The following is a 27339-nucleotide window of genomic DNA, read 5'->3' on the forward strand; positions in this document are numbered from 1 at the left end:
CACACACACGCATCAGCAAGAAAAAATGACAAACCACACACAAATGAATCAGCGAGCATAAGCACACAAACACTAATGCACGCGTGAGCATGCACGCACACACACACAGATCACTGATGACCAACGCACAGGTACACATATGCACCTGAATCAGCAAGGATGAACACAAACACACACAGAAATAAATGAATCAGCCTGAGTCAGCAAGGAAAATACACAGCCATGCTCACAATCATTATCATGTACGCACAGATACACACACATAGATACGTGACTGAATCTGTGAGACCCAACACAAAACAAACACTTGAATTAGCAACGAATGAACAAATACACACGCACGCATATACTTGAATGAGGACATAGGACAACAAATCTTCAGCAGTAACAGGGAAATATGGTACGGAATTGGCCTGTTCTTTCCCACTAAGATTAAGAACCCGAATAAAGAACATCTGCTCCATTCATCTAAGTCACGTCATTTGTACTTATCACCCATTCATCATCATTATGATGAAGAATCTCTTCAACCAACTCCTGTTGTTCCAACAGCACATCAATATTCAAATCTTTTGCGTTGCCGAGCCATGAAATGTCTCACCACGTTTTTCCGCTTTGCATTTAGACAAAAGCAAGCTTTCTGTCGACATTCGCGCGTATGTGTGTACATGCACGCTAGACCGAGGCCATGCTGCACACACATTCTACGTTTCATCTACCAAATCGTGCACTCGAGCGGTAGCTGTGTGGAGAGGGCCGCGTGAATCGTAATTATGCTTATGACAGAATAATAAAAACACCGCTCATGCGAACCTTTAAAACGGACATGTATAGCGCTAAAGAAAAGAGAGCGAAGCAAAAAAGAGAGAGAGAAGCGAAAGAGAAAAGCTAATTATGCAGAGGCCTCAACACTGAGGATTTGATTCCAGTAATACTCTTTTCCCCGCACCAAAAAAGTAAAATCTGGTTCAGAACTCATGGCAGATAAAGGGGCACATGGCACCCGCAGGCTGAGCTCACGCCCCGCCCTGGGCGTGTCGTAGTGTCCTTGAGCAAGACACCTAACCCCTAACCCCTAACTGCTCTGGCGAATGAGAGGCATCAATTGTAAAGCGCTTTGGATAAAAGCGCTATACAAATGCAGTCCATTTACCATTTACGTTTAGTTTACGGCAAATAAGACCGAAAAAAGAACTCCACGGTTTCCGGTTTCCGGTCCCGGGGCAGAAACAAGGCGAACCCTTTAATTGCAGTTTTGCAAAATGCCTCCTCGCCCCGCGTCTGGCCGCGCCGCGCAGCCGTAGAGCGCAGGGGCCCAAATCAAAGGCAGGAAACATTATTATGTGAAAATCGCAGCGCTCCGGAGTTCACGTCTGATCTCGGGGAACCGAGCCGCGGCGGCACAAAAGGAGGCAGTGTCTCGGGCCGGGCCCGGGCCCGGGGGCGGGACCCTTGGCGGCCCTCCAGACGAGGCGCTGTCCCGGGTGGCGGGGAGACAGAGGGGGGCGGCTCCGCCCGCTTCGACGGGGCAGGGTTATCGGGCCCTTTCAAGCCACGGGTTCGATTCATAAATGTTTAGTCTCGCACTAACAGGTTGTTTTGAGGAAGTCGGGAACGGTCCGTCTCTCACCCAATCGCTAAAGTCCTGGAGCACAGCGCAGGCGTCTACAAACACAGCGCAGGCGTCTACAAACACAGCGCAGGCGTCTACAAACACAGCGCAGGCGTCCTCAAACACAGCGTAGGCGTCCTCAAACACAGCGCAGGCGTCTACAAACACAGCGCAGGCGTCTACAAACACAGCGCAGGCGTCCTCAAACACAGCGCAGGCGTCCTCAAACACAGCGCAGGCGTCTACAAACACAGCGCAGGCGTCCTCAAACACAGCGCAGGCGTCTACAAACACAGCGCAGGCGTCCTCAAACACAGCGCAGGCGTCTACAAACACAGAGCAGGCGTCTACAAACACCGATTCCCCCAAACCTGCGCGTGTGTGTGTGTACACAGACAGCCTAAATAAACAAACAGGTATACAAATAAACACTGTCTTTTTATAGTGTCTGGTGCATACGCTCCATCTCGTCTAAAGCCTTAATGCACACAGGGAATTGGGAATGACCTAAAAACAATGAGCTTTTGCCAAGCTCATAACCTTGAGGCACTACGAGCCAGACCAGGCTGGCACTCTGATGTGAGAGAAGGCTGGCCAGCTTCTGAGGGCGTGGTCTTTGCAGGAGATCTAGAGACAGAGCATCTGAGGTCAAGACTAACGTAAACACACCTGACATATTTTTCTATGCAATTAGAAAAATGCATTACGCGGCTGCATATTAAATGCCACCTCTAATAAACAAAGCAACAGTGGCAGTTTTGACAAACTTATTAAAATGCTAATTTTTTTATTTATTATGCTAGTTCACACAAACGGAGCTGGCCGCCATCTTTTTGCGGACACTTTTTCTCCGATGTGTATTTTGTTATGGGCCTACTGCCAGGAGTCAGGAAATCACTATAGAAATCACAGTAAACAGAAGCATTGACTGATAGCCTGCCTGCTGTCAAATGAATTAGCATGCTAGTGCTGATGTCACAGAGATAGCCATTCTTAAATTAATGGCATAATTTCATTTGTGAGAGCAATAAAGCAAAACGATAAAATCTTCAAGCAACGTCTTTTATGAAGTTGAGGGTTGAGAGTATTTTATCAATGTCTTTAAGGCGTAAACTCCGAAAAAACACGTCCTGCCAAAACCTAGCGGCTGCATTTCGCCGAATAAATTTATGGAGCAAGAAGAATCAGCAAATGTTTCTTTTAGATGCATTCCTCTGTTGAGCTGTACTTGTTAGTAAACAGGCTTTCTCTGCCTTCTTTACTTGGTGCTTTTACGAAAAAACCCAACACGTCTAAATATTGCTTTCTTATCTCAGAAGCTCAGCTAGGATGTGGCATGGAATAGGTCAACGGACTCTTATCAGCAACATGCTGGTATTCAATGTTCGACCATAAATGATTAATTGTAGATTTGGTAGAATTTCTAGAACAAATCCATTTGTACAGCCTTCGATGTTGTAACTGTGCGTTCACGTACACGCACGTACATCTTTCGGTGGCTTATTAAAAGATTACACGGGGAAACTGCTGGCGCACAGTCACCGTCTGTCCTTCTGAGTCATCCCCAGTCAGGCTTTCACAGCTCACTCGTTAAACTAACAAGGGCCACAAAGCACGCATCGCATGTGCGAAAATACCCGGACGGCCACCGCACCAGTCAGCAAAAAGGACCTGTTAATGTATGCTGAAATATGACTGAGGGGCGAGGGGGGACGAGGGGGAGGGGAGACAGAGAGGAGACAGTTCACTGCAGGCTTTATATCAAAGGGCAGCAAGCACTACTTCAGATTATGTAAAAAAATATATATATATATATTTTTTTAAGGGGGGGGGCCTTAGATTTGCGTAAAGCACAAAAAACAGCGACTGAATGCTCGTCCGAAAGGTCTGTCTCTCCCTCTCTCTCAGCCTACGCAAGCAAAACCAAACTGTTAGTCTTGGCTGCCCCCTCTCTCCCTCCCTCCCTCTCTCTCTCTCTCTCTCTATCTCTCTTTTCCAACTTCCCTCCCTCTGCTTTTCTCTCTAACTCTAACTCTGACATCTGCTGACCCACTTTTGAATAAGACGGGGGGGGGGGCTCACCTCCTGAACAGGAAACAAAATGAGCCCCACAGCCATTTATTCTAAAGTTAGCAGGCAGGGGCTTTCGTGGGGAAAGCGCAACAAATGTGAATTCGGGAAAGCTTGAAACGCGAACAAATGAATACAGAAATAAATAATGAAAACACTTCGCAGTCAGGCAGTCTTCCAGCGGCGGCGAGAGGAGCTCTTCCCCCAAAATTACAGGGCCCGTCTTCGCCCTTCTCGAGGCCTTCCGCCTCGTGCGTTCAAAGGGAGGCGGCGGATCAAGCGGCCCGTCTGCTCACGGGCCGCGAGGGCGAGTATTTCGCCGCGGCGCTCTTGAGCGGGGACCTGTGAGGAGACCCACTCTGACGCGCTCTCGAGGAGGGGCCCCGTAGGGGGGGGGGGGGGGAAGGGGGGTGCGGCCCGCCGTACGCGTAATCCACAGCCCTTTGATCAAAGAGGAAGAGGAGGAAGACTTCCGCAGACGCTTCAGAAACGCAGATACTCTCCAGACCTGCACCTGCGCAGCCTCAGCACACCTTCCGCACGCGACATGATAATAAACAAGAGTTATGCGCGGAGGCCATCTTCCTCATTTATACACAATAGACTAAACGGAGCAACTTACTCGGGAGTTGTTTCATGAATGGTGTACATACGTGTTTGGACAGTGTGCAAAAGTTCCTGAAAGAGTCTGGCCCTCAGGAGGAAGTAGCTGAAGACCCCTGGTCTTGACAGCAGGTAAATGATGGGCCTAGATGGGCCTCTTATCATCACATTCTCTTGTACGTTCACATACAACTGACAGCACATTTTTTTCATGTACTATGGTGTGCTTTTAGACTTGAAGAAGGACGACAATAGATGAGGTAAAGTTGAACAAAAAAAAAAAGAGGTTCCAGCCGCCATCCCAGAGGGTGTATTCATGCTGGTGACCTAAAGCTCTGGTCTGTGACTGATCCAGCTCAGGGATGAATTCTTCTGTTTTGGTGGCTTTCCCTCAATGCTGAACATGTGCATCAGGGACAAAAGAGCCAGCAACAGGATCTGGTGTTTGTGAGCGGGGACACGGGTTTCCAGAGCCAAACCAGGGCTGGCGTGATGCCAGAAATGAGGGTTTCGCCATCGTGAAACGGACCAAAAGCTTTCCCCCCCCTCTGTACAATTGGCTTACAGACTGGCCATAACTCTGAAAAACATCACAGCGATTCATCATCATCGTCCAATGAAGTGTCACGTCACCGGCTTGATGAATGAATGAACTTCCACAGGTCTGCCACAGTGATTGATTAAGGGGCTGTGCTTGAGGAAAACCAAATTAGAACAGAAACAGCGACCCGGCTTAAAGATAAGCCACAAAGCAACCGCATTCTTATCGCATGTCAGAAATAAATATGACAGAGGTAAGAAACATTTTATAAAGTTTAATTCCCCTTGTTTTTCATCCCTTTTTCTCATTACTTTCATATATCTATCTGCCAACAAAAACTGAAACTATTTAAATTTGTTTGTCAGAGTGAAATGTCATTGAAGAGGCGTTCAGTTTTGACATAGCCCTCATTTTTAATGTGTCTTTCCCAAACTACCAATGGCAGCCTACTACATGGGTAAAGACATTTCACAGACCAACTGGATCACATGGGAGCCATAATGCCTTGGGCTACAAGATGCTCCATCTCTGACCATTAGACCACCAAAGTAGGTGGCCTGGATGCAGAGAAGACTGGTGCAGTTCACACCAGGTGCTGGAAAACACCCGTTTCACACCTGCGTCCATGAGCCAGCCTTCAGGAGGAAGACCAGGGGCCTTCGCTCCACCTACTACTATGTTGAAAACTGCTGAAAGGACGAAACAATTCTGTCTCGGTTTTTTTTTTTTGTATCTCCAGAAGTTTTGCACAACTCTTTATCTCTCCATTTAAAGCTGAGCTGAATCTCACAAGACTGTCAGCCGTTCTCGACCATTTTTGCTCCATGACTCAAGTGGAGTTTGGCTTCCTCAGGCAGCGAGTGAATCACAGCGAACTGCGAACGTTCCCCTTCGGACCCCTCCAGCTGGACTCCACACCACAGCCCCGTGCAGGTCCTCAAGCCTCTCTGTGACCAGCTTTCTTTGTGAACAGATACATCTGTGGTTGAACGCCGCTGGTTCGCTAGCAGATCTCGAAATTAACGATTAACCACAAATGCGCAACAAAAGGTGTAAATGCGGTTTACATTAATCACACACTTTTACCACAAACCGGTCTCTTCTTGCCAAATCAGGTTCCCTATAATGCAGTAAACAACCTCAGAGGCCACAGGTTCTCCTCAGGGGAAACACGCTTTTGATGACTCAAGAAAAACCGCCTTCAAAGATCCATGGGAAAGGAATTACTGATGGTGGCGGACCAGACTGCCTTGCGCAATCTGTTTAAGTCGCTTTGCGTGCGGAAAACCACGACAAACGGTGACGAAATGTTACCTTTCACACCCCAGAGTGACACCACTGTAATGATCTGACACCACACAGTATATGTTCTCAATATGTTTAAAATGTTCTTGTCCGCCACAGCAGACAGAGAGAAATGTTCTAATCCAAAAATCATGAAGTGAGCCAAATGTAACTGGTTACTGGGTATAAACAACACATCAAGCACCTCTGGGCTCAAAATGCAATGAAGTAAGTACGTGTGCTGCAGTGGTCACACTACAGTTAGTCACCAGGATGTGACCAGAGGTCAGACCAAAACTACCAACATTGTGTTAGCGAAAAGAAACTAATTCTTGAGAATGGGTGATGGAGATTATGAAAATTCAACAGCACTGACACCTCCCCCCCTCTTAAATATAAATCGAAGAGTTGTGCTTTGGAAATGAACCTACCCACAGCCTTTAATCCAGCCCTAGAAAAGAAAAAACCTTCCTTTCACAAAAGTTCTCTGGACAAACAGGTTGGCACGGGAAATCTGTACTGCTGCAACCCTCCCTTCTACACAGACTAATATACAGGCCCTATACATCTGCTAATTCACACGGGAAAAAAGGGTGTTGGTAGTAGAGGGGGGAACAAACGCACATACAGACCTCTCACTGAACACCTAGCAAGATCACAGTATCCCTGACTGCAAGCGGCTACTTCTTGTCAAACATGCATTCTCTCAGATGCCTCCAGGGTGTTTTTACCTGCTGCAGACACACAGAAATCCAGCACGCACAGCTTACACCAACACCCTTTTGACCCAAGGCTTGAATCCCCCCCACAAAATGGGGCCCTAACAAAGCATGCCGCTTCTGAATTCTTCTGAACTTATAACAAGGACTTTAATTTTCCTTTTTCAGCGGCAGAAGATCCAACACGTGACTGAAATCAGCTTGGCGATGATGAGCCAACTACCAGAAGCACTGTTACATCTGCTATGGTGATGCCTGGGCTGACTGCACCAAGCCATGCATTCCTGGACTTACTCTGCTTGTTGTTTTCCTTTAGGTCTGTGGGTTCCTATTTTATGCGCACGTTTTTTTCAACACGCGCATCCGGGTGTTTTCGTTTCCAGAGACATAAAATGAAACCGCAGCATTTAGCTATGGCACCACAACAAACTTCAAGTTGCCCCATCGTTTGCCCGAGGGGGTGTCCTGCTGATGATTAAACCACTGTCAAAACAGGGGCCCGGTTGTCACGAGCTCTCCAGACATCACGACCGGGTGGCAGATTCCGGGTGTGCCAGCTCTTCCAGGGGTAGATCGAGTGGCTCTCTGATTCGGCCTACCCAGGCTACACCTGCCAGGCCTCCACACCACCGAACTCACAAACATACCATGCCCGAGGGGGCTTTGTCTCCAGCAGCTTGGCAGAGAAACAAGGAAAGCAGAAACTAAATCCGGCTCTCGAAGAACAACAAACTTGCCTCTTTCAACAACAAAAAAAAAACCCACTTAAACAATCCCATGTTCTCCTAATCCGCAACAAACCGCTTGGAGGTGGAACCAGCTGGAGTCCCCATTTCCCGATCGGGAGCCCAGACCCCCTCCCAAGACAAGGGTGTGCTCAGTCACCAGCTTGTGAGTTTAGCTAGTTTTTGACTTGGCCCAGATTCAAACAATTTAAGGTTCCGTCTAAACTATGGCTTCCAAATAAAGATGTTTTTTTCCCCACAAACACAGTTTCACTAGTTCAGCAGTTACTGTTGCTGAATTTAGACTAAAAACAGAAACCAGCAGACACTGTGGCTGGGTTGGCCATGCCGGAATTGCATAATCAAGTTGTTGGTAGGCCGCAATTTTAAAGGTCTTTCTGAAATGGTGGGCCAGGCAAATAAATAGAGGTGAAAAGTCACTGGAAGTTGAAGAGGCATGCTATGTGGTGTTGCGGGGGTGGATGGAGGGGGGTGGCGGGGGGGGGGGTTAGTCATGGCCTCTGACCCCTCGCTCTAACTTCCGGAAGTTGTTGGCTCTTTACTAGTGCCGGTTTCCTCTCAGAAATGACAGCCTTTTCCTTCCGGAGTGTTCTGTGACAACCACAGTTTTCTGCAAATCCAAGAAAAAGCTATCTCTGTATGCACACACACACCATCGCACAATACCCTATCACACTTCTCAAGACATCAACAAACATCCATTCTGCTGCTCCACTGAACGCCTCAGACGCCCAGTGTCATCCTGACTGAGTGGAACAACATGAAGACCGTTTCAGGATAAACAGGCAAAACAGATATAAAACTGACACTGACACTGATATTCAAACCTGGTCAACCTCCTTACATTCATTCGGCTTCAATTTTTAACAGTAATTTATGCAAAATATGAACCACACCTATTATTTCCAGTAAGTTTAGCTAATTTAAGGCATATGTACCATAAAAGCAGACTTTAGAGAATATACAACAAATGTTCTTAATACAATTAGCATTGGAGTACAGTGTAAGTAACTCCAACAACAGTTTCTCATGAAATTAACCATATTTAACCCCTATGCAACCAAAAGGCTTAGCACATCTTCACCAAGAGTCAAGGTGAATGCACTATGAAACACCTAACAGGAGATACAGAGTCTGTAAAACTACACAGGGAAATGACCAGGCTTTTTAAGGGCTGTCGAGAAGCATGTTGCACTAAAGCACCGGATCCCAGTACGAAATGCTCCACAGACCTAAATCAATTCCCGAGCAAGCCAGCGCCAAGTCCGCAGCCCAAAACGGGCGCAGCAACGCCCAAGAAGGGTGGGCTTCGGTCAGCAGGCTGGAACCCGCCCGTGTCAGAGCGAGGTCTCGGGTCGATCGGGCCCCCCGCAGCCCACCTGTGCCCCCTCGCCCCCCGGCACACCGACTGCGCAGCTCGGCTAGCGGACGGCAGGGCGAAGAGAAGAAGCAGCAGCTGGCAAAGCACTTTTGGAGGGAAACGTCTGCTTGTCTGCTACCGCTCTTATCGAAGGAGGATGTTGCAAACACGGCGCAAAAAAAAACAAAAAAAAAAAAACAGGATATAAAAGCTGGTTCCGCCTCTATAAAAATGTAAAGCTTGCTAGAAGTCTGAAGACACTTCTCCCTTGCTTTCATCGGCCATGTGCGGCTCCAACAAAATCAAACATGAGGCAACACAAAGACACAGGGGGGACATTTTGTATAAGACACGGTGGAATGAATTTAATTCCAAATGTCTGTCAGTCCAATTACTGCGACTAGCTAACGGTTTAATGCTAATGGTGAACACCACACCACAGTTGTTTTTTTTTTGCTAGAGTCACTATGGTTGACAAGGAAGGTTATGGTACGCAACCTTTCCGCTTGACCAAGTTTTTCTGAGATTATGTCTTTAAGCTTTCCCAGATAAAATACTCTTGGCATTCTATCGTCCGCTTATATGGGGGGGGGGGGGGGGGGGGCTTTCGCACAAGGAGATTTACGTTTAAAAAAAAAACAAGCATTCCCATGACTCAATCGCACAAAAGCTGCTTGACGTCTAAACGTCTCCGAACAAGGGAACCTGTCGATTGAACGATGCGCGCGCCATTTTAACGATCCCGGTCACTTCCCTCCCCACCTTCAGATGGCTCAGGCATCTTAGCCGATACAGAGGGAGGGATGGACTAGATGGGAGATGTCCAGACTAGATTAGACGATGTCTCGGGTTTCCTAGCTCCACCCCCCACGCTCCCAAATGTAACATCTCAGAAATGACTAGCGGTCAAAAAAATTTTAATCTACCCTTTTTATTATAGGATATTATGAAAGGCAAAACAGTCAGAGGTACAGTGTTTTCATATGTGCACACTTTAACAAAAAGTTCAAACTCTCTTTGAATTGAAGGGACCTAAAATTTTAATTCCTTTCCAAGGGCTTTCTCTCATAAGCATCATGAATGCCTGCACTGGATTGTGACTCTTTAAACTTGATGTCAGATCAAATGCACGCGCTCCGTCTGACGGAGGGGGGAAGCGCACTGACTTCACTCATTCACATGCGTGTTCACGCTGTGCCCGTTTCAGGCCGAGAACAGAGGGGAGCTGCGGTCTCACTTCCTGCGGCTGCCTTTGATAAAATTTATCCGGATTCTTTCCCTTTTGCTACGATTTTCTTTTGACAGTTGAGGATTTGTTTCATAAAAAAAAAAAAGGGATCAGTCAGGAAAGACGTTCGACACAAGCACCAGCTGAGCCCAACCCTCACAACTGTACACGACGCTGCAGTGAGCCGTATAAGGCACGAATGGCTAAATGTTCTTCCCCCAAAAAAATTGAAGAAGATTGTGATTAGGTCTTAAGGATTCGTTTGTGAAAAGTTTTCACAACTTTCCGCACCCTTAAAAAAAAAGAGGCGCTAGGCTTTGTCCTAGCTAGGTATAGCCTAAATATCCATACGATGATTGTGGCTCATGACACTCCTAGACTGAGTCTGGGTTCATTAGCTTCCTCCCCTGGGCAGACGGCGGGTTTAATCCAGTCTGTGCTACTCGGGTCTTCAGCAACTCACCGTCCGTTACTCACCGGGGGCTCAATGACAGACATCAACTGACATGAACTGGCCAATCAGAGCCAGCTCTCGTACAGTATCTGTGTGTCCTCTGACACTCAATGTCCCAGATATAAGAGTATCAGAGGACTAATCACATTTTACCCACCTCGAATGTTCAGTTCAGTGTTGGAAAAACATATATTTCCAACGCTTAACTCAATGCGTATGTGAATACTGCCATTGACAAAGGGGCAATGATGCAAATAAGTAAATAATCGTAACAATTTCTCAACATTCACCACTTGTATGTGAATCTTTGAAAGTGGCCTACGAAGGGATTAACTACTAGGAAAGAGGTCTGACAAGCAGAAAATGCTCTTATATTGACATGAGTCCCGAAACAATCAGACAAATTGCAGCACGGCAGCCAGGATTCGGCACTAATGTCAGGATTCTCCTTCAAATAAACTCCGAAACTCCCCAGAGTTCCCCTCCTTCCCTTACAACTCACTGCTAAAATATTTTTAAGACCAGAATTATCTTTAATTCTCTGCCATGTTGCGCAGCTTACTCAAACAAGAATGCAAGGCTGCCCATTGGATGGAGAACGTTACGCAACTCAGCCCAATGCCAATGTTCAATAAAATCGAACACGTTGCCGGTAAAACTGGCATATTCTCACTTTGATGACTCAGTGCCCTTCCAAAAATCCAGCCTGGTGCATTGCAAGTTGCAAAAGAAGAAGTAGATTATAAATGAGGAAGTAAATGGCATCATTCGGTTTTGAAAAAGTTGACCCAGCAATTTGATCATGCTCTCATGTGATGTGATTTTTTTTTCCTTGAATGCATTTTACTTCCTGGCCCCTGAAGTTTGAATGTTTACCACATCAGATATGATTAAAGAAAAAAAAAATTAAAGAAAGTCGATATGATTAAAGCATGGCGCTGATGACTATCATTATGATTAAAAAACATGCAACAATCATCATCAGTAATGGAGGGGCCAGACAGCTCCAGCCACATATGATTGGAAAGGTTTTGGACATGCTAAAACGCTGCCACTTTGCTGTTTTGCTGCTCAAAATCTGTGTATGTGTATGTGTGTGTGTGTGTGTGTGTGTGTGTGTGTGTGTGCATGTGAGGGGAGGGCTTTGAAATTTATGCTGAACTTCATTACTCAAGTGAAGGAGAGGGGGTCACGCCCCCCTTACACTACAGCGGTGTCCACGGTCCAAAAAGGTTGTAGTGTATCTAAACTATATCAGGGTCTGTCCGTTCTTGCTATTCAGCATGTAAATTAAGAAAAGGAAGACTGAAGCAGCTGATTGCTCAGTTCGCACACCTCAAGTGGCTCCTTGGTTGCAAATCACATTTTAAACAAAAACAAATCCTGCAGCTGTGACTCTTCAGGAACAGGGTTGGCCACCCTAGGTCGAAACATTCCCCCCCCCCCCCCCAAAAAAAACTAACCACTTTTCTTTTTGGCTTGTGAACGGTTTTCCGAATTCAGAATAAGCCTCAATTTTCCCACATCTCCATTCCCAGGTCTGGCCATTGAGCGGAGAGAGAGCAAGATAAAGAAGCGGTAATTGGAAAAAGGACGTCAGACAGTCTGCCAGACAAAACAAGGACAACAAAAACAACAACAGAAAAGCTGGGAATCAATGCCCAGGACAAGGGCCCTTATCAGTCAGAGTGGGTGACATCACGCTTTGCACAGAGAGTGCGGTCGCAGCCAACCACACAGTTTCCCCCGACACAAGGGATATTATGAGGAACAGGGCTATTTCACTGCCCGGGGAGTGCGTTGGGGTCTGCATCAGCTAAACACGCTCATCTCCCATTGTTCGCAAAATAAGAAGTCATTTTCATGCATTAAGAAGGCACCATCTTTTGCTTTCACGCATACTTGCAATATATCTTATTTTGTTACACCCTGTTTTCTAAAAGAATCTGGCCCCCTGAAAGATGCCGCTTAACAGGGCTAATGAACAATAAAGCACGAAAACTCAATTTCAGTGCCTCTCAGCGGGGCTTCCAGCTGATTGGCCGGTGTTCTCGGCGGCGACGCCCCCCCGCGCTCCAGAACCTAATCCTGATTTGCGGTCAGGCGTCCCGCAGGGAGACGCAAGATTGGCAACAGCGTCGCCAAAGGAAGGAGGGGGTCACAATCAGGAAGGTTTCTCCGGCCTCCTCTGGCCAATCAGACGCCTGAGGTCCAGCCGCACAGCTCAGCTGGTGGACCGCATGGTGAATGGGAATGCTGGCTAGCAGAATGTGCCCCGCTGGTCTTGCAACGGGACAGGAACAAGGAACGTAATTGGCCATTCCGCATTGGGAGGTTAATGGGTTAAAACAAACTCCCTTTCATAAAAAAACGAATTTGACAGATATGCAAGTGAAGAACAGAACAAGGCTGGCCTCCCTTGCCCCGAAAACAGGAAGAGCTCTCTGTCTGGCTGCTGTCAAAGCAGGTTACTGGAAACATCCAGGTGAAACTCAAAGCTGCCTGGCTAATGAACACTACTAAATATCTTCCTAATTTTTCTCCTCTATAGACCGAGTGATTTAACTTAAGACAAGAAAAAGTAGTGAGAAAGGAATGCAGTGCATGACACGGTAACATTCCCAAAAAGTCCACCAAAGGTGTGACCCAACCTGGTTTTCTCATTAAAGAGCTATAAACACCCAAAAGTCCCAACAAAGGGGTAGCTTTGTTTGACAAGTTTTTTAAAGATCCTGACAGTGCATTTTTAAAATTCCCCATTGGTCAATGAAGGGGTTCAGAGAAAACATCTGGAAAGAGGCTTTAGCACCCCCCAACCCACCCCACCCCTCCCTACCCCACCCTGAGTAACACAAGAGCCAGTGACCACAGCGGCAGTGTAGCATAGAGGGTAAGGAACCGAGCTTGTAACCGAAAAGTCATAGGTTCAATTCCTGTTGTACCCTTGACCAAGGTACTTAATCTGCATTGCTTCCGTACATGTCTAGCTGTATAAATGGATGCAATGTAAAAAATAAATAAAAAGAAGTTGTGTAAGTCACCCTGGATAAGAGCGTTTGCTAAATGTAATGTAATGTAATGCCAATGCGCACAACAACACTCAGGCTCCTCCCTTATCTGAACCTGCAAAAAAAGGGAAGCCAAGAGCTGACCTCCATTTATAAATAATTGGTATTGGTGCTCATCAAGGAGGAAACTCCCTTTCGGTTCTGCATTCATAGGCTCTGCATACAGACAGTTTTACATACACAGTTTTAACGAGACTTATTCCCGTGAGCAGTTCATTTTCCCCAGTGTCTCACAAAATGCACAGTAAATACCATTACCTTGGAGGCATGGATTTTAAAAAAACCCACACACAGCACAACAAACCCAGAAAAAGAAGAAAAACTTCAAAATGGAAGCTGCAGGATATAGGCTGAGACTGAAGTGCGCGTCAGGGCTTCAACAGCCATCCATGACTGGCCCTCTGCAGCCTCTTCGCCAATTTCTCCTGAGCTACGTGAAATAGAGGAAAGGGGACAAATCATCTTTTGCTGGCTTGTGATTTCGCTTCCTGAAGTGCTTACGTCAGTGTCAGAAGCGTCGGAAATGAAAGGCGAGATTTGAAGTTGCAAAACTGGATGCGCCCTAGCTGACTCACCACCTTCTCAGAGGGGGGGATGTATAAATGTGTTTCCATGCTAATAAAAAAAGCGTGTTTTAATAATCCTCATATCATCACTTCAAATTATTATTATTATTATTATTTTATTATTATTATTATTACTGTTATTACTTACTTTAATTCCCTCTTGGGGACTACAGTAACAAATAAACTGCTGTTTGCCCATGGATCCATGTAAAAAAAACAAAGGGCCAGACTAAGTCGAGCAGCCGTGCTTTCCGCTCTGTTGTGGCAGGTTTATAAGGCGGACGCCGCGTGGGGTGTTTACGCAGTCTGTGAGAACGCGCTGCCTGACGTTCCCGTTCGCCCGTTAGTCCATTAAGGTGAGGGAGCCGCGCGTGCGCGCACACACACTCACAGACATAACACGCACACGGGGAACGAATGGGAACACACACACGTGCTGAGAAAAGCACACAAATGCGACATACATGCATGCAGCCGCACACGCACACTCACACACACACACGCACACACACACACACACACTCACACACACACGCACACACACACGCACACACACACACACACGAGAGCCACAGCTGAGAGGTCATCTGGGCAATAAGGTTTTCCTCTATTCAAGGCGGATACGCTCCCTTTTCTAAGAAGATTCATTGCTGTGAAAAGTCCACAATGCTGAAGGTGAAACCCACAGACCCTCGCCCACTCCTGAGTCCCCACTGTTCCACTTTCACGGTCACAGAGAACTCTGGGGGCACTAGCTGCTTATCTGCGCTGCCTTGAGGGAGGGATTCGTTTACAGGGAGGCGATTCATTTACGTGAAAGAGATTCATTTATGTCCACAGGATTTGTTAATCTGGACAAGACTCATTAGTGTGAATGTCATTCATTTATGTGGATGGGATTCATGCAAGAGGGCGGAATTTGTGTAGCTCACTGAGATGCTTAAGCCACGCTCAAAAAATCTTAGTAAGCTATGCTCCTTTTAAGAATTTGAAGGCATATGGCACCGTGCCACTTCAGCAAAAAATACACTATTTTAACTGATGTGGTAAGTTAAGGTTTATCATTTATAATTTACAATTAGTCTGTGTGAAAGTTTGGAGCCCATAAGACTACAAGGGGACCTGAAACTAGTGAGGTTCTGAGTCCAGAAGGAACACTGGAACCCAAACCAAATGTTAGTTTGCAAGGGTTCAAAGTGCACAAATGACCTCACTCTCACATTCCTGTGATGAGCCTCTATCATATCTCATTTCAGATCCTGGCCATATCAACAGTGGCACGTACTCCCTGATCAAAAAAAAAAAAAGTACAAGACAAGTGGCTGCCTCACGCCTGCAGACAGGCAATCAGGAAGTACACAGCTGACAGCAGTTTGAATCTTTCATGTTAGATAACTGCTGCTGATGGTTATCTACTGTGTGTGTGTGTGTGTGTGTGCGTGCGTATATGTATGTGTGTAGGTGTGTGCGCTACTGTGTGGTTACCATGTGCGCAGCAAGAAAGTCCCTCAACCAAAAAAAAAGAGTGCTTTAGAGAAAGAACTTAACGTGGTAGTTCTTAAAATTCAGACTACCAAAATGTAGTGCACGAATAAGGGCAATATTTATTGCCTATACCATGTAATTATAGCAGAGGTTGATAGATTTTATAATGTGCGCCAAATATATATTGAAACTTTTAAAAACAAACCACTGCATGTAGGCATGTAATTCACTATATAAATCTACTAAAACTATATCAATACAAATAAGGTTTCATGTGTTATTACGCATGGTATGGGCAATACAGACACACATAAAGGATGCTGCATATACACTTGCGTTTCAACGGCAGCAGCTTCCATTACGTCGTGCACCGAAAGAGTAACATTCGTGAAGCCCGTTGTTGTTCCTCCTCGGATCCGTAACACTGGTCCAACTGACACAGAGTCAGCTGCTCCCATGCGGGCAGGAGCGTAATCACCTTACGCAACAACAGACCATAATAACAGCCCTTTGTGAAAGCCCCGGAGAGGCTCGCTGCGAAGGGGGAAAAGGAAAAACAAAAAGAAAAAGGAGGCTAAGCGCAGCCTGTTTTTCCCTTCACTCCTCTGCTAATTGCAGTCTGGATCAGAACTGCGCTTAAATGCGTTTGACGGAGGTGGGGGGGGGGGGGAGGGGGGGCAAGATTAAGAAACGGCGTGTCACTGTGCCCCTGGGAGAGGGGAGGGAGCTTTACGCTTTCGGGAGAGACCCCTCCCGCCATTCACGACCCGTTTACGATGCCGGCCCCCCCCCCCCCTCATAGCGGGGGCTCTGCAGGGGCGCAATAAACCCCTTTCTGAAAAACAGAGCGACGGGGGTCAAAATATTTGTCCATTTTTTTTTCTTTAAGTGTCCCGTAAAATGTGCGGAGGTAAGGCCTCCCCCCTCGTGACAAACTGGAAGAGGGGGGTCCAGGTCCCTCTTCCGCAGTCAACAAAAACCACCCAAAGTGCATGATGAGACTCAGAAGAAAGAGAGAATGAAAGCCCCCCTCTCTCAATAGTCTGCAAGGACAGGATGTGTCTCCCTTTATCTCCGCGAGCCCACCTCCGAAACAGCTCAGCCACAGCTCAATAAACGCTGCAAGGCGCTGCTGTGTTAAACTCTCAACTGGTGACGTTTTTAATTTGTGGCGAAACAAGAAATACTGTTTCTCTGATGAGCGCTGAGCACAGTTCGTTGAGCGCGCTTTCTGTTAACGTCGCCCTACAAAAGAGATGTAAACGATGTAAAAGACGTTAAAAAAAAAAACTAAAAGAAATGTCATGTTTTACGAGGCGCAGGGTGGTGGTGAGGCTCGGCCAGTCCCCTCCCTCCGCGCCTAGAGCCCGCCCCTGGGGTTTTGGGACAGGCGAGGGAGCGTTGGGTTCCCCCCCGACTGGCCTCCCGGACCAGGGCGGGGGCTCGACGGCGGCGGAGTTGGCAGACGGCCAATCGGGGACGCCTGTGCAGCTGCCCGTCCCCCCCCTGCCGGAGCGACCGGGCGTCCCGCGCTGGGAGTTTGGGCGAACGCTGGGGTGCTGCCCACTTCCAGGAGCTCACAGTCCCAGTCGGCACTCAACCTGATCCCAGCAGGACTGCGGGACCGCGCTGGGGAAGCGCTCTTCGCTTCCCGGCCGCCAGCGCGCGCGCGCACAAACGACACGGCAGCTGGGACCGGGATCTAAATTTACACCGCCGGCGCGTCCGCAAAAGCGGCCTGCGCGTTAGCGTCTCTCCCGTAGCCTGTCTGTCTCCGCTCCGGCTCCTCCTCACGGGGGGGGGGGCGCTCCGGCATTTTCGCCCACGACAGCGGCACAGCTCCGCGGTGCCAGCAACAACAACCTCGGCCTCCGAGAAATCCCCAAACTTTCCTGAACGCCGTTCTTGTTTTCGGTGGGTCAACATCAGGCCTAGGTCAACACTCAAGCCACAGCAAATTTGGGACAGAAAAGTCTTCCTGCTCTCCGAGAGCTCAGCTCAGCCACCCATCTCTTCTTTTCAGGGGGAGATGGCTCAATCCTGTGGGAAATTCTCCTGGCTACCTGAGGCCGAAACACATTGCACGCACCTGTCTCCAGGTATAAGCCAAGGCACCATGTTTAGTGGTCGTTTGTGCTTTTCTGAGCAATCATAGACTTTGGATCTCCAAATATTTGTAAAATAAATAGCCTATTTTTTGCCTGACTTAGTTTACCGCTTTTTATAGGTTATTCTTACTGAAAATGATAATGAATCAGCAAGATGCTTTCTGAACGGAGACATTACTTCTCCCCGCCTTGCTTGCAGAGGAAGGTTGCTCCCATCAAAGCAGGAAACCTGTCACACAACGATCGCCAAATCCCCCCCCACCAAATCCCCCCCACCGTCATGCCGGGCCACCGGTCAGCTCAGAGCTCTTTGGTGGGGTGCATTCGCCGACCGCCCCCTGGAGAGCTGGCAGTGGGGCTCCTCCGTGATGTTTTTCAGCGTGAGGGGGACGAGGGGGGGGCACCAGTCGCTCCACCGCTTCGATGGAAAAAACAGCAGGCTCGTCCGTCCCTCAGAGCAGGCCCTTTAATAACTTCCAGACTGACACAGTTCCAGCTTCTCCCCGTTCCGACCCCCCTCCCTCGTCTAGACCAACTGAGCCTCCCCTAACTCTTCTCCTCGCTCTTCTCCAAATGTGCAAGTTCTGCTATGACTAGCACGCCGACCCTAGAGCCTAAGACTAGATTCCCTTTTCCACCAACAGACATTCTTTCAAATCTTCTGATCTCGACTGCAATTTCTCAACACGGGAAAACCATTTAGGCCCCTTTCTGTTATTCCCTGTGATTTTTTAAACATTTGAAGTGGCATTTTTCCCTCCTTTCAAAGAGAAAGAAATCTGGTTTCCTCAAGATAAACTTTGTAAATTGCATAATTGGGTATGACAGGGCTGGGCAGATGTGTCTGAAGGCCATCTCTTGTGGATGAAATGTTGCATTGTTTTTGTGGCCAAGCGGAGCAAGCCTCTACCCAGCATGCAAATCTAATTAGGCTCCATTTTCCCAGAGAGGCTTGCGGCTGAATTCAAACACAGGAGGACCCTTGCTACACCTCTTCTGAGGGTTAGCAGATAAATCAATTTTCATTATCAGAAGCGACGCGGCAATTTGCGAACACTGCAATTCTCCACTTCTCCCCGACTTTGCTTTTTAAGAAAGGTCTTGGTTTTGAGCTGTATTTACTATTAAAATCATACATTTGTACATACTCTGTTTTCATGCATTTCAAGACCTGCCCCTTGTCAAGCAATCCCTTTATTTAAAGGATATGCCTCAAACTCCTCCGAGCATTACTCTGGAACTACATTAGGTACATCTGGTTAATGATTTAACTGAAGGGTTTGTATATAATACTGTGCAAACTGACATTATAACCCCTTTATTTACCAGGATGAGCTTCAAAGTAAAACAAAAATAGAAAAGGAAGGGAAAAACTTAGAAGGTTAAGGGAGAGGGTGGCGGACATCTGGGCTTCAGAGATTTTACTGGCTACGTCACCCTAACAACCAAGACTTCCTGTGAAACACACACACACACACAAATACTCATCTCGGGCTGTCCACCTTATATTCCACCCTTTCCACTCTATATGCACGCACACAATTCTGAATTTTTCCCAGTGTTTATTCCTTCATACTGTTTAAGAAAAGTAATAGTTTTTCCTGGGTCAGAAACGAGGGAAACCCATTGTAATCAAAATCTGACTTGAGGAGAGAACAGGAAAATTGCAAAATGGAAGAAGCTTGTCTGAGCTGAGCTGTCAGAGTTTTGGCAAAAACAAGAGACAAAAGTGAATGAACACCGGGTGGGAGGGAAGCAACAGCTTAGTTTCGTGACAGAAAACATCTCTACTGCAAAGTTGTGTCGCAGTTCGAACATCTTTGCTCTGCTTTGACAGTGGGCCTTTTGTCCGCACTTGGGTTTACATTGACAACGATTTGCCATTAATTCCCCAGCAATTACTCACAAGCAACATGGGCCTGGCTGCAAGCCTAGCTGGACCGAGTTCCAGACTCATGTAATGTGAGCAGCATGAATGATACAGTAAATAGCACTGGGATCACAGCACAGGCTCACCTGTGTGAGACCGCATTGTGAACCTGGTGGGCACACTTGGCTTTAAACAGCCAAGGGGCCGGCCAGACGAGAGAACGAATCTCGTGGAAACGAAAGACTGGAGTAAGCGCCCGTTGCCGTGGGACGGAACAGGGAGACGCTGCGGGACGGGACAGCCAATGAGAGAGCTCGGGCGGGGGTGGCCGAGCGGGCGGCCAACCAGACTAAACACACTCGAGACGGCTGTTAACGCGCACCAAGGTGACGGGGTAGACACGGAGGGGAGTCGCTCTTATGTCACCACAGGAAATGCTAAGCACTTAACTGCCACACTCTAAAGCTCATCTGTCCCACAGGAGACGGGTACCAGCTAACGAGGACGGGGGACACTTGACACACATACACTCTACAAATATCTCGGGTGGCGTGTCCTCATAATGCCACGAGCAGACTTGCGGCGGCTTAAAGACCCGACTAAAAGAAAAACTGAACACAAGCACATCCAGCTGCGCACACAGAAAAGTAAAGCAAAGCAAGTGGAGGAATGAACATTGTACCGGCAAACCGTTTCAAGGCTCCTAGTGATTTATTCATACGAAATGCTAATTTTGATCAAGGCCGCTTCATCAGGTTCATCTAATCAACTGTATGTGTGAAATTTGGAAATGAACACCGTTCTTCTCCCTCCACCGGTGTAATAACTGACACCATCTCGCTCGACGGGTTCGTTTAATTTCCTGTCCTGGCGTGGCCACGACATCCCCCCCCCCCCCCGTGCGCGTGCGTCAGGGCGCTTGTGCGTCGGGCGTGACGACTCACAGACGTCAGGCGACTCGTCGGAGCCGTCGGGACAGTCCTTCTCCCCGTCGCAGCGCCACCCCTTGGAGATGCAGGTCACCTGGTCCTTACACACAAACTGCTTGGGGCTGCACGTCTTTGGAGCTGAAACAGAGAAAAAGAGAGTGAGTGAGTGAGTGAGTGAGTGAGTGAGTGAGTGAGTGAGTGAGCGAGCGAGTGAGTGAGTGAGTGAGCGAGCGACTGAGGACACTTGAGTGTACTGCCCGGCATCAGTATCGTGCTAAATTCTTGAAGTTTTCAGTATTATCTATGCATTCACAATTTGTTTATGGTCATTTGTTAGCATAGTAAACTCCTGTTTAGTGCTTTGTGATGTTGCATACACACTCACTGCAGTTAGCCAGGTGTCTGCTGTTATCCCCACGCTGCTCATATAACAGAGACCGATGCACTTATGATCTCATACATTGTAAGATGCTCGGAACAAAAGTGTCTCGATGCCACTTCGATAAGACAGAGGATTTGTCAGCGGCAGGTCAGAGGATTCTCTCTTTATGTTCAGTCTGATATCTTGGATTCCCATTGATTTTTAAAGCTTAAACCTTTAATACACCCAATGCATCTTCCTCCTCAAGGTACCCGATGGAAAACCTTCACGAAAACAACACAGCCAATCGTGACTCGTACAAACTGTCCTGTCATCTGTGCTTGACACCGAGCATAGACTGCAGTGCTATTGACATTAATATTTTATGAAATAAATTTCATGAAATATTTAAATTGTTGAATATTTTACGACCGATCAAATTCAAACAACTTTTAAATTAAAATTCCAATGATATTGTAGGCCTCTGAAATCCACTGTGGTAACTTAACTGTAGCACTTTAGTTAGGGCTAGTATGATGGTTATTCAGAACCTGAACTCTCAATTTTTATGGCTTATGACCTGTCTGTTTTGGCTGTATGATTTTATAAGACTGATAAATGACTCAGGGTTTAATCGTCTGTCAAGCAAATGAAATAGAATATCAACTGAAAAAAAAAACTGTCACCAAGAGCTGTACTATTGGAACCACCAACAAATATTCCCAATGGTGGATTGCGATCCATTATACATAACCTCATCTCAGATGGAATGCACCAAGACCCAGGCTAGAAAATAGATTCCATAAGTCTGATAACAATAGAAATTGCTGTTCTTTGCACAAATCAGTTTTCCCAGCGTCTGAGTACTGTCACTACATTTCACCCTCTATAATAGGACCGCCATCATACGCTCCTAAAGCATACATGTGCAAGATTGGTTTCCCTCCCTTGAAAGTAAATTTCTGTTGGGTATCTGCGGAGTATTACGGATAGCAGCACGCTGCATCCACCAGCACACTGTGCAGCCAGCAAAGCCAAAGGGCATTCCTTGTGTATACACTGGTTTTGTAACATAAGGCACATTTACTATTGTGATAGCTAAGGTTCACGCACGTCGTACCAACCAATCAAACTGAGCTTTCACTTCTGCACGGTATATGACTCCAGTGATTCAACTGAAGCTTACTTGAAAGGAATGACAGGCACAGTACAGTTGCATATCACTTCAATAATTATACTTTACAGCAATCCATCATTTGTCTGCTTGTATACATACAAAGGCATGATTTCAATCAAACGTTTCCCTTAGCTCTCCAAATGTCCCCTTTGCATTGCCAGCACGGTAGTTTTCATTACGTTCTGGTGATTGGTGGATTTCTAAACTGTGTTGCGTTTAAGTTATGAGTCAAGTTTCCATTTCCACTGCATGTCAGACAGAGCTTGATAACTCACCAAAACAGACACTACATGGCGTTAGAATTTTTAAACGTGTGCTATTTGCTTATTGTAAATTTGTTATGACTCGTCACCGTATGCCGCTGTTTTGAGGGGGGTGGGGGGTTCGCTCAGCATTTCATTGTCGACAATTAATATTTTGAGCTCAAATGAAGTTGCCTGCTTAGCAGCCCAGCCGAACACTGACTTGCTGACTGTCAGCCAGCTTAGTTCCAGAAAAATGCGTGTTTGCATTGCCCCCCTGAATCAAGGTCGGGTCCACTGGCAATAGTCCCAGTTCAACATCAGGCGTCAGGGGTCCAAAAGAACAGGACTCAAGCGTCAAGGTCAACAGATGCGCCATCCCGCCGGGCCAAGAAACGCGCCTCTGTTCCGGGAACAAAAGCGAGACGCAGCCAAAACGCCGCAAGCCACGCCCCCACTGCCACCTGCCACCGAGAGGCTAACGTGGCGCCCGCGGGCAGCAGTGTAGCACAGTGGGTAAGGAACTGGGCTCGTACCCGAAACGTCATAGGTTCGATTCCCGGGTAGGACGCTGCCGTTGTACCCTTGAGCGAGGTTGCGTAAGTCGCTCTGGATAACAGCGTCTGCTAAACGCCTGTAATGTGATGTAATCAGCGAGCCCGGGTCGCAGACGAGCGTTATCAATGTGAAGGCGCGGGAGAGCGGGAGGACAAGCGAAGACCCCGGTAACGAGGGAAGAGGGAAGGAGAACGCGGCGTTTCCCAGGGGACGCTCGCTGGGCTCCCGGCGCTCAGCGCAGCGTTAAGGCCCCGCTCTTGAAGAAATTCCACGCCCCGCACAGACCCGAACTTCGTCTGATTTTTGGCTTTTTTTCGGGGTCTTTCCAGACTTGGACAGAATTCTCCCCCTTTTTTTTCCAACCTGCCGGTGTTTTCGTGTCTGACAGGAAGTGGCGCTTACAGCCCAAAAGCCTCGAATTCCTTTAAATCCCGTCAAAGGGGTCGTGTGAGCTGTGCAGCGTGAACAAGCAGTTAAGTCGCCAGTTTTCCCGCCGCCGCTTGGAAATCTGTGAGCCAACGGTGGCTGTGCGCTGCCATTTATCAACCCAGATGCATTCTGGGGAGCACAGAATATCCCTTCTGTAGACGTGTTTCAAAGCTAGGCTCCATAATATGGTCTTATCATGCCCATTATGCCCATACACTCTATGGTATCACACCGAAAGAGGTAAACGGGCATAAGAAATTCAACTTGACAACCGTGCTTGAAAAGGCAGCTCTCAAAAGCAGCCGCTTTTTCGCAAGCCGACAATTGCCAAACAAGCTAATCATTCATTAGGACAGCGATGATTGTGTGCAAACAAGAGGCTCCAGCGATATGCCCTAAACAGCGAGTCAAGCAGACAGTGCTTTGACTTGCCAAGGATGTAACTAGCAGATTTCCAGTCTACAGGATACGCAGAGATAAGAGGGAGGGCTTCGCGTCGGCCTGTACGCAACCCGTTTCCCGTGATGTCGCTCGAGCAAAACCGTGGAACTGGATACCGCGCCCGACACAATTCCGTTCTCAACGGAAAGTTCAAAAACAGCCCATCGCTTAACCAGAGCGCAAGCGCCCACCTCTACCTTTCACCCTCGTTTTCAGACCGAGGACAAAGCCCCGCTCCGAAATCCGTGCCTCGCCCAGACGACGGGAGCGTGGGGGTTACCCCTCGGTAAGCACGCGCTGTGGAAGCACCGCTAACGAAGCAAACGATCACAAGGCCTAAGGACCCGCAGCTGGCCTCATCGCCTGCCCGCCTCCTCACCGTCCCCGCAGACCGTCCAGCGGGCGGAAGCACACAGTTCACCAAACCGAATTTGGAACATCAGACCGCGTGAGCAGTACGGCACGAGGGGGAAACCTGTAAATGAAGGATAATTGGACGCCTGTTGGACGAGGCTGGGAGGACAGCAAAGATCAGACAGGAAGTTAAGTGTGGAAAAGGGCGCCCCGGGCGGTGTTCGGGTCTCTCCTGCGCACGCGTGATGACGGATTTATACCGTCACACCGCTAGGCACCTCCATCTGCATCTGCTCAGCTCACCGCAGGATAGCCGTAGGGCAGGGGGCAGTGGAGCAATGGGAAACTCTTTAAGATGCTGCCCAGAATCATATCTGCACCTGCTTTTTTGGAACGGGCACCGGTATCGCCGGTAGACCTCAGTTTTTTGTTTTTTTTTTACTTTCTGACAGACCGAAAAACTGGGAATTTTTTGTGGGAATTACATAACATTTTTAAATCACAACCACTGTTGTGTCGGATGCAAAAAAAAAAAAAAAAAGACCTCATTAGCAGAATGGTAAAATGAAGGGACAAACAGAATCCACACTCAGGCAAATCCCGGGTCCACGCCAGGACCGCCCATCAGTTGAATCTGGGGTGGCCAGATTCAGAGCAGCGGTGGTGGAGATGCATTTGGCATCCCAGCAGAGAGGACGCCGGTGCCGCCGCCGCCGCCTCCGCCTCCTCCACAGCCACCGGGCGCGGGCGGACCGGGTCCCGCCGCGAGCCAATATTTGGGCGCAGAACGGGTGCAGACGGCCGCGAGTGGGCACGCACCGCATTTCCTCGGGCCCTGCCCAAGCCCAGACAGATGGTGAGTCAAGCTGGACCCGTACCGGCCCGGCCCGTCCCAGCGAGTGCGCATAACTCAAACAACACAAGGCGGTTCTAAGTTTGCCCTAAACCCACAAACCAGAGGAGAGAGACCACGGAATGGAGCACACTGGGGCCTATTTTGGACGTTTGCTGGGAGTGGGCAGGTTTTGTGGAAGAAGGAGGGAGTGCGCAGTTCTTCTCCCAGTAACATTTTTGAATCTACGCTCAGTTGACATCTGTTCATCAGTAACACGTCCCGTGCCTGGTTAACACTTTCCCACTTTCTCGTCTCGCAGTCGTATTAATAAAACGTCAAAAAAAACCTTTAAATTCCAAAAACGTTTTTTTCCCCCACTCTCCAAACGTTCCGACAAGCAGGCTGTTCGACCGCAGTCTTTTTTTTTTTGTTTGTTTTTTCCGCAAACTATTTTAGCTTGTTCCATAAACGAACCAGAATAAAGAGAGTCTTTATCTGGCACCGCTGGCTTCAGACGATGTGTCTGACATACAGGGGTCCTTAAAAAACAGCCACACAGTGCTCGGGACTGTTTTCTCCTTCATCGCCACATCACTTACATTTCAGGGCGTGAACTCGATCGACAGCTGCATGGTACAATCGTTACTTCCTTTCCATCTTTCCAAGTCAGTTTAATAATAAAATATTTCCGAACTTGTCCGGCCACTTCACTGCACACTTCTCTGTGCTATTCCCAGAAGTGTCCACAGTGGAAAAACAGCTGACTCGGGGGGGGAAAGAAACCAGTAAATTGGTGACATTTCCAAATAGAAATGTCAGGTGCACTTTTAAATTATATCAATATTATAAAACAAATGATGAATTTAAATTAAAGGTTGCAGTATTCTGTTTAACTTTAAATAAGACATTGTGTGCATTACACTTTCCTTATTCCTGTTTCATAGTTTTGTTTATATCAGCGAAAGAGTTAAACTTAAAGATGTACTGTGTAATTAAGAGAAATTCTTTATAAAGCGTTTTATAAAACGCGTTACAGTTACCAACTACACAGCTACATATATGATAGTCCTCCCAGGAAGACTATGTTGCCACAGGTATATGTAGCTAGAGGTGGCATGACATAAAAAGCTTAGAACTTTCTAGTGCTTTGAGTGCAAGAAGGCTCGAGTCATTCTGAATGATTTTCTCATTCAGAGATATGAAGCGATTTTTGTCCTCACCAATGCAAGAGACCCTCTTCACAAGTTACCGAGAGCAAAGGAAAATATTCAAATGAGAAACGCTTTGCGATCACATGTCACATTTCTCAAGCCCACTTCCAGTTACAATTTCCTCAAGGGACAGTCATGTTGAGCGACTGTGGTGCCGGAGCACTGAAAGGGAAAATTGTTTTGTTGAGTGCTTCATCCCTCACAGTAAAAAACTGCAAAACAACAACTGCACTTTCATTCAATTTCTTCACACAACTACAAAGTACTCCACTCACTTCACATTAATTCAATTAATAAATGGTTGCATTGGCCGTCTGGGTAGTGTAGAGGTATAAGCACTCGCCTACCACCGCAGAGACCCGGGCTCAGCCGTTCAAACGAACACAACTGGCTGTGTTCGCGGGTGGGAAGCTGGTGAGGGTATGAGTCCTGATCGTTGCATTAGTGACTCCTACTGGTTGGTCGGGGCGCCTGTCCAGCGGGGAGGGGATCTGGGGGAGATGGCATGTGAACCTCCGCACGCGTTACGCTCTCCCAGGGAAACTCCCCGCTGTCAGGTGAAAAGAAGCGGCTGGTGACTCCACATATCGTATCGGAGGAGGCATGTGGTAGTCTACACCCTCCCCAGACCAACAGAGGACAGCGCATCGACCAGGACTGTGGCTGGTCCACACGGGGAATTGATATAATAACTAAATTTGGGAGAAAATGGCAAAAAATATATATAAATAAAAATTAATTGGTGTATTTCAGCAAGTATCAATGCCAACTTCGGGTACTTTAGAATAAACAATCATCCATGAATCAGAAAAAAAATGTTTGACCCACAAGAATTTAAATCTTTCTGGGCACTGACAAAAAAAAGTCAATGTCAAAAAGGTTAAATTATAGTTAATGTCAAACATCAATTCAATGTAGTTTGAAGTTCAAAAATCATCTGTGAAAAATCCCCTATACAGATACATTATGGTTTTGCAATGAATGACTGAATTCACTATAAAACCACATCCCTGGTGAGATCCAGGGATGAATACTCTACAACTACCTCCCAATGGCAGTGCTATGGATTCACGAAAGTGGGGGACTTT

At 47.4% G+C, this 27339-nt stretch overlaps 1 protein-coding gene across 2 annotated transcripts in view; it reads right to left on the reverse strand.

Moving 5' to 3' along the window:
• Nucleotides 1–27339, reverse strand: part of LOC118211312 (low-density lipoprotein receptor-related protein 1-like) — a 161802-nt gene that overhangs the window by 111266 nt on the left and 23197 nt on the right. For both annotated transcript variants that reach the window (XM_035388439.1, XM_035388438.1), the window contains exon 2: nt 20659–20781. In XM_035388439.1, the coding sequence (XP_035244330.1) occupies nt 20659–20781 (123 nt within the window). The remainder of the gene's footprint in view (nt 1–20658; nt 20782–27339) is intronic.

Source organism: Anguilla anguilla, chromosome 13 (genome assembly GCF_013347855.1).
Source record: "Anguilla anguilla isolate fAngAng1 chromosome 13, fAngAng1.pri, whole genome shotgun sequence".
NCBI lineage: Eukaryota > Metazoa > Chordata > Actinopteri > Anguilliformes > Anguillidae > Anguilla > Anguilla anguilla.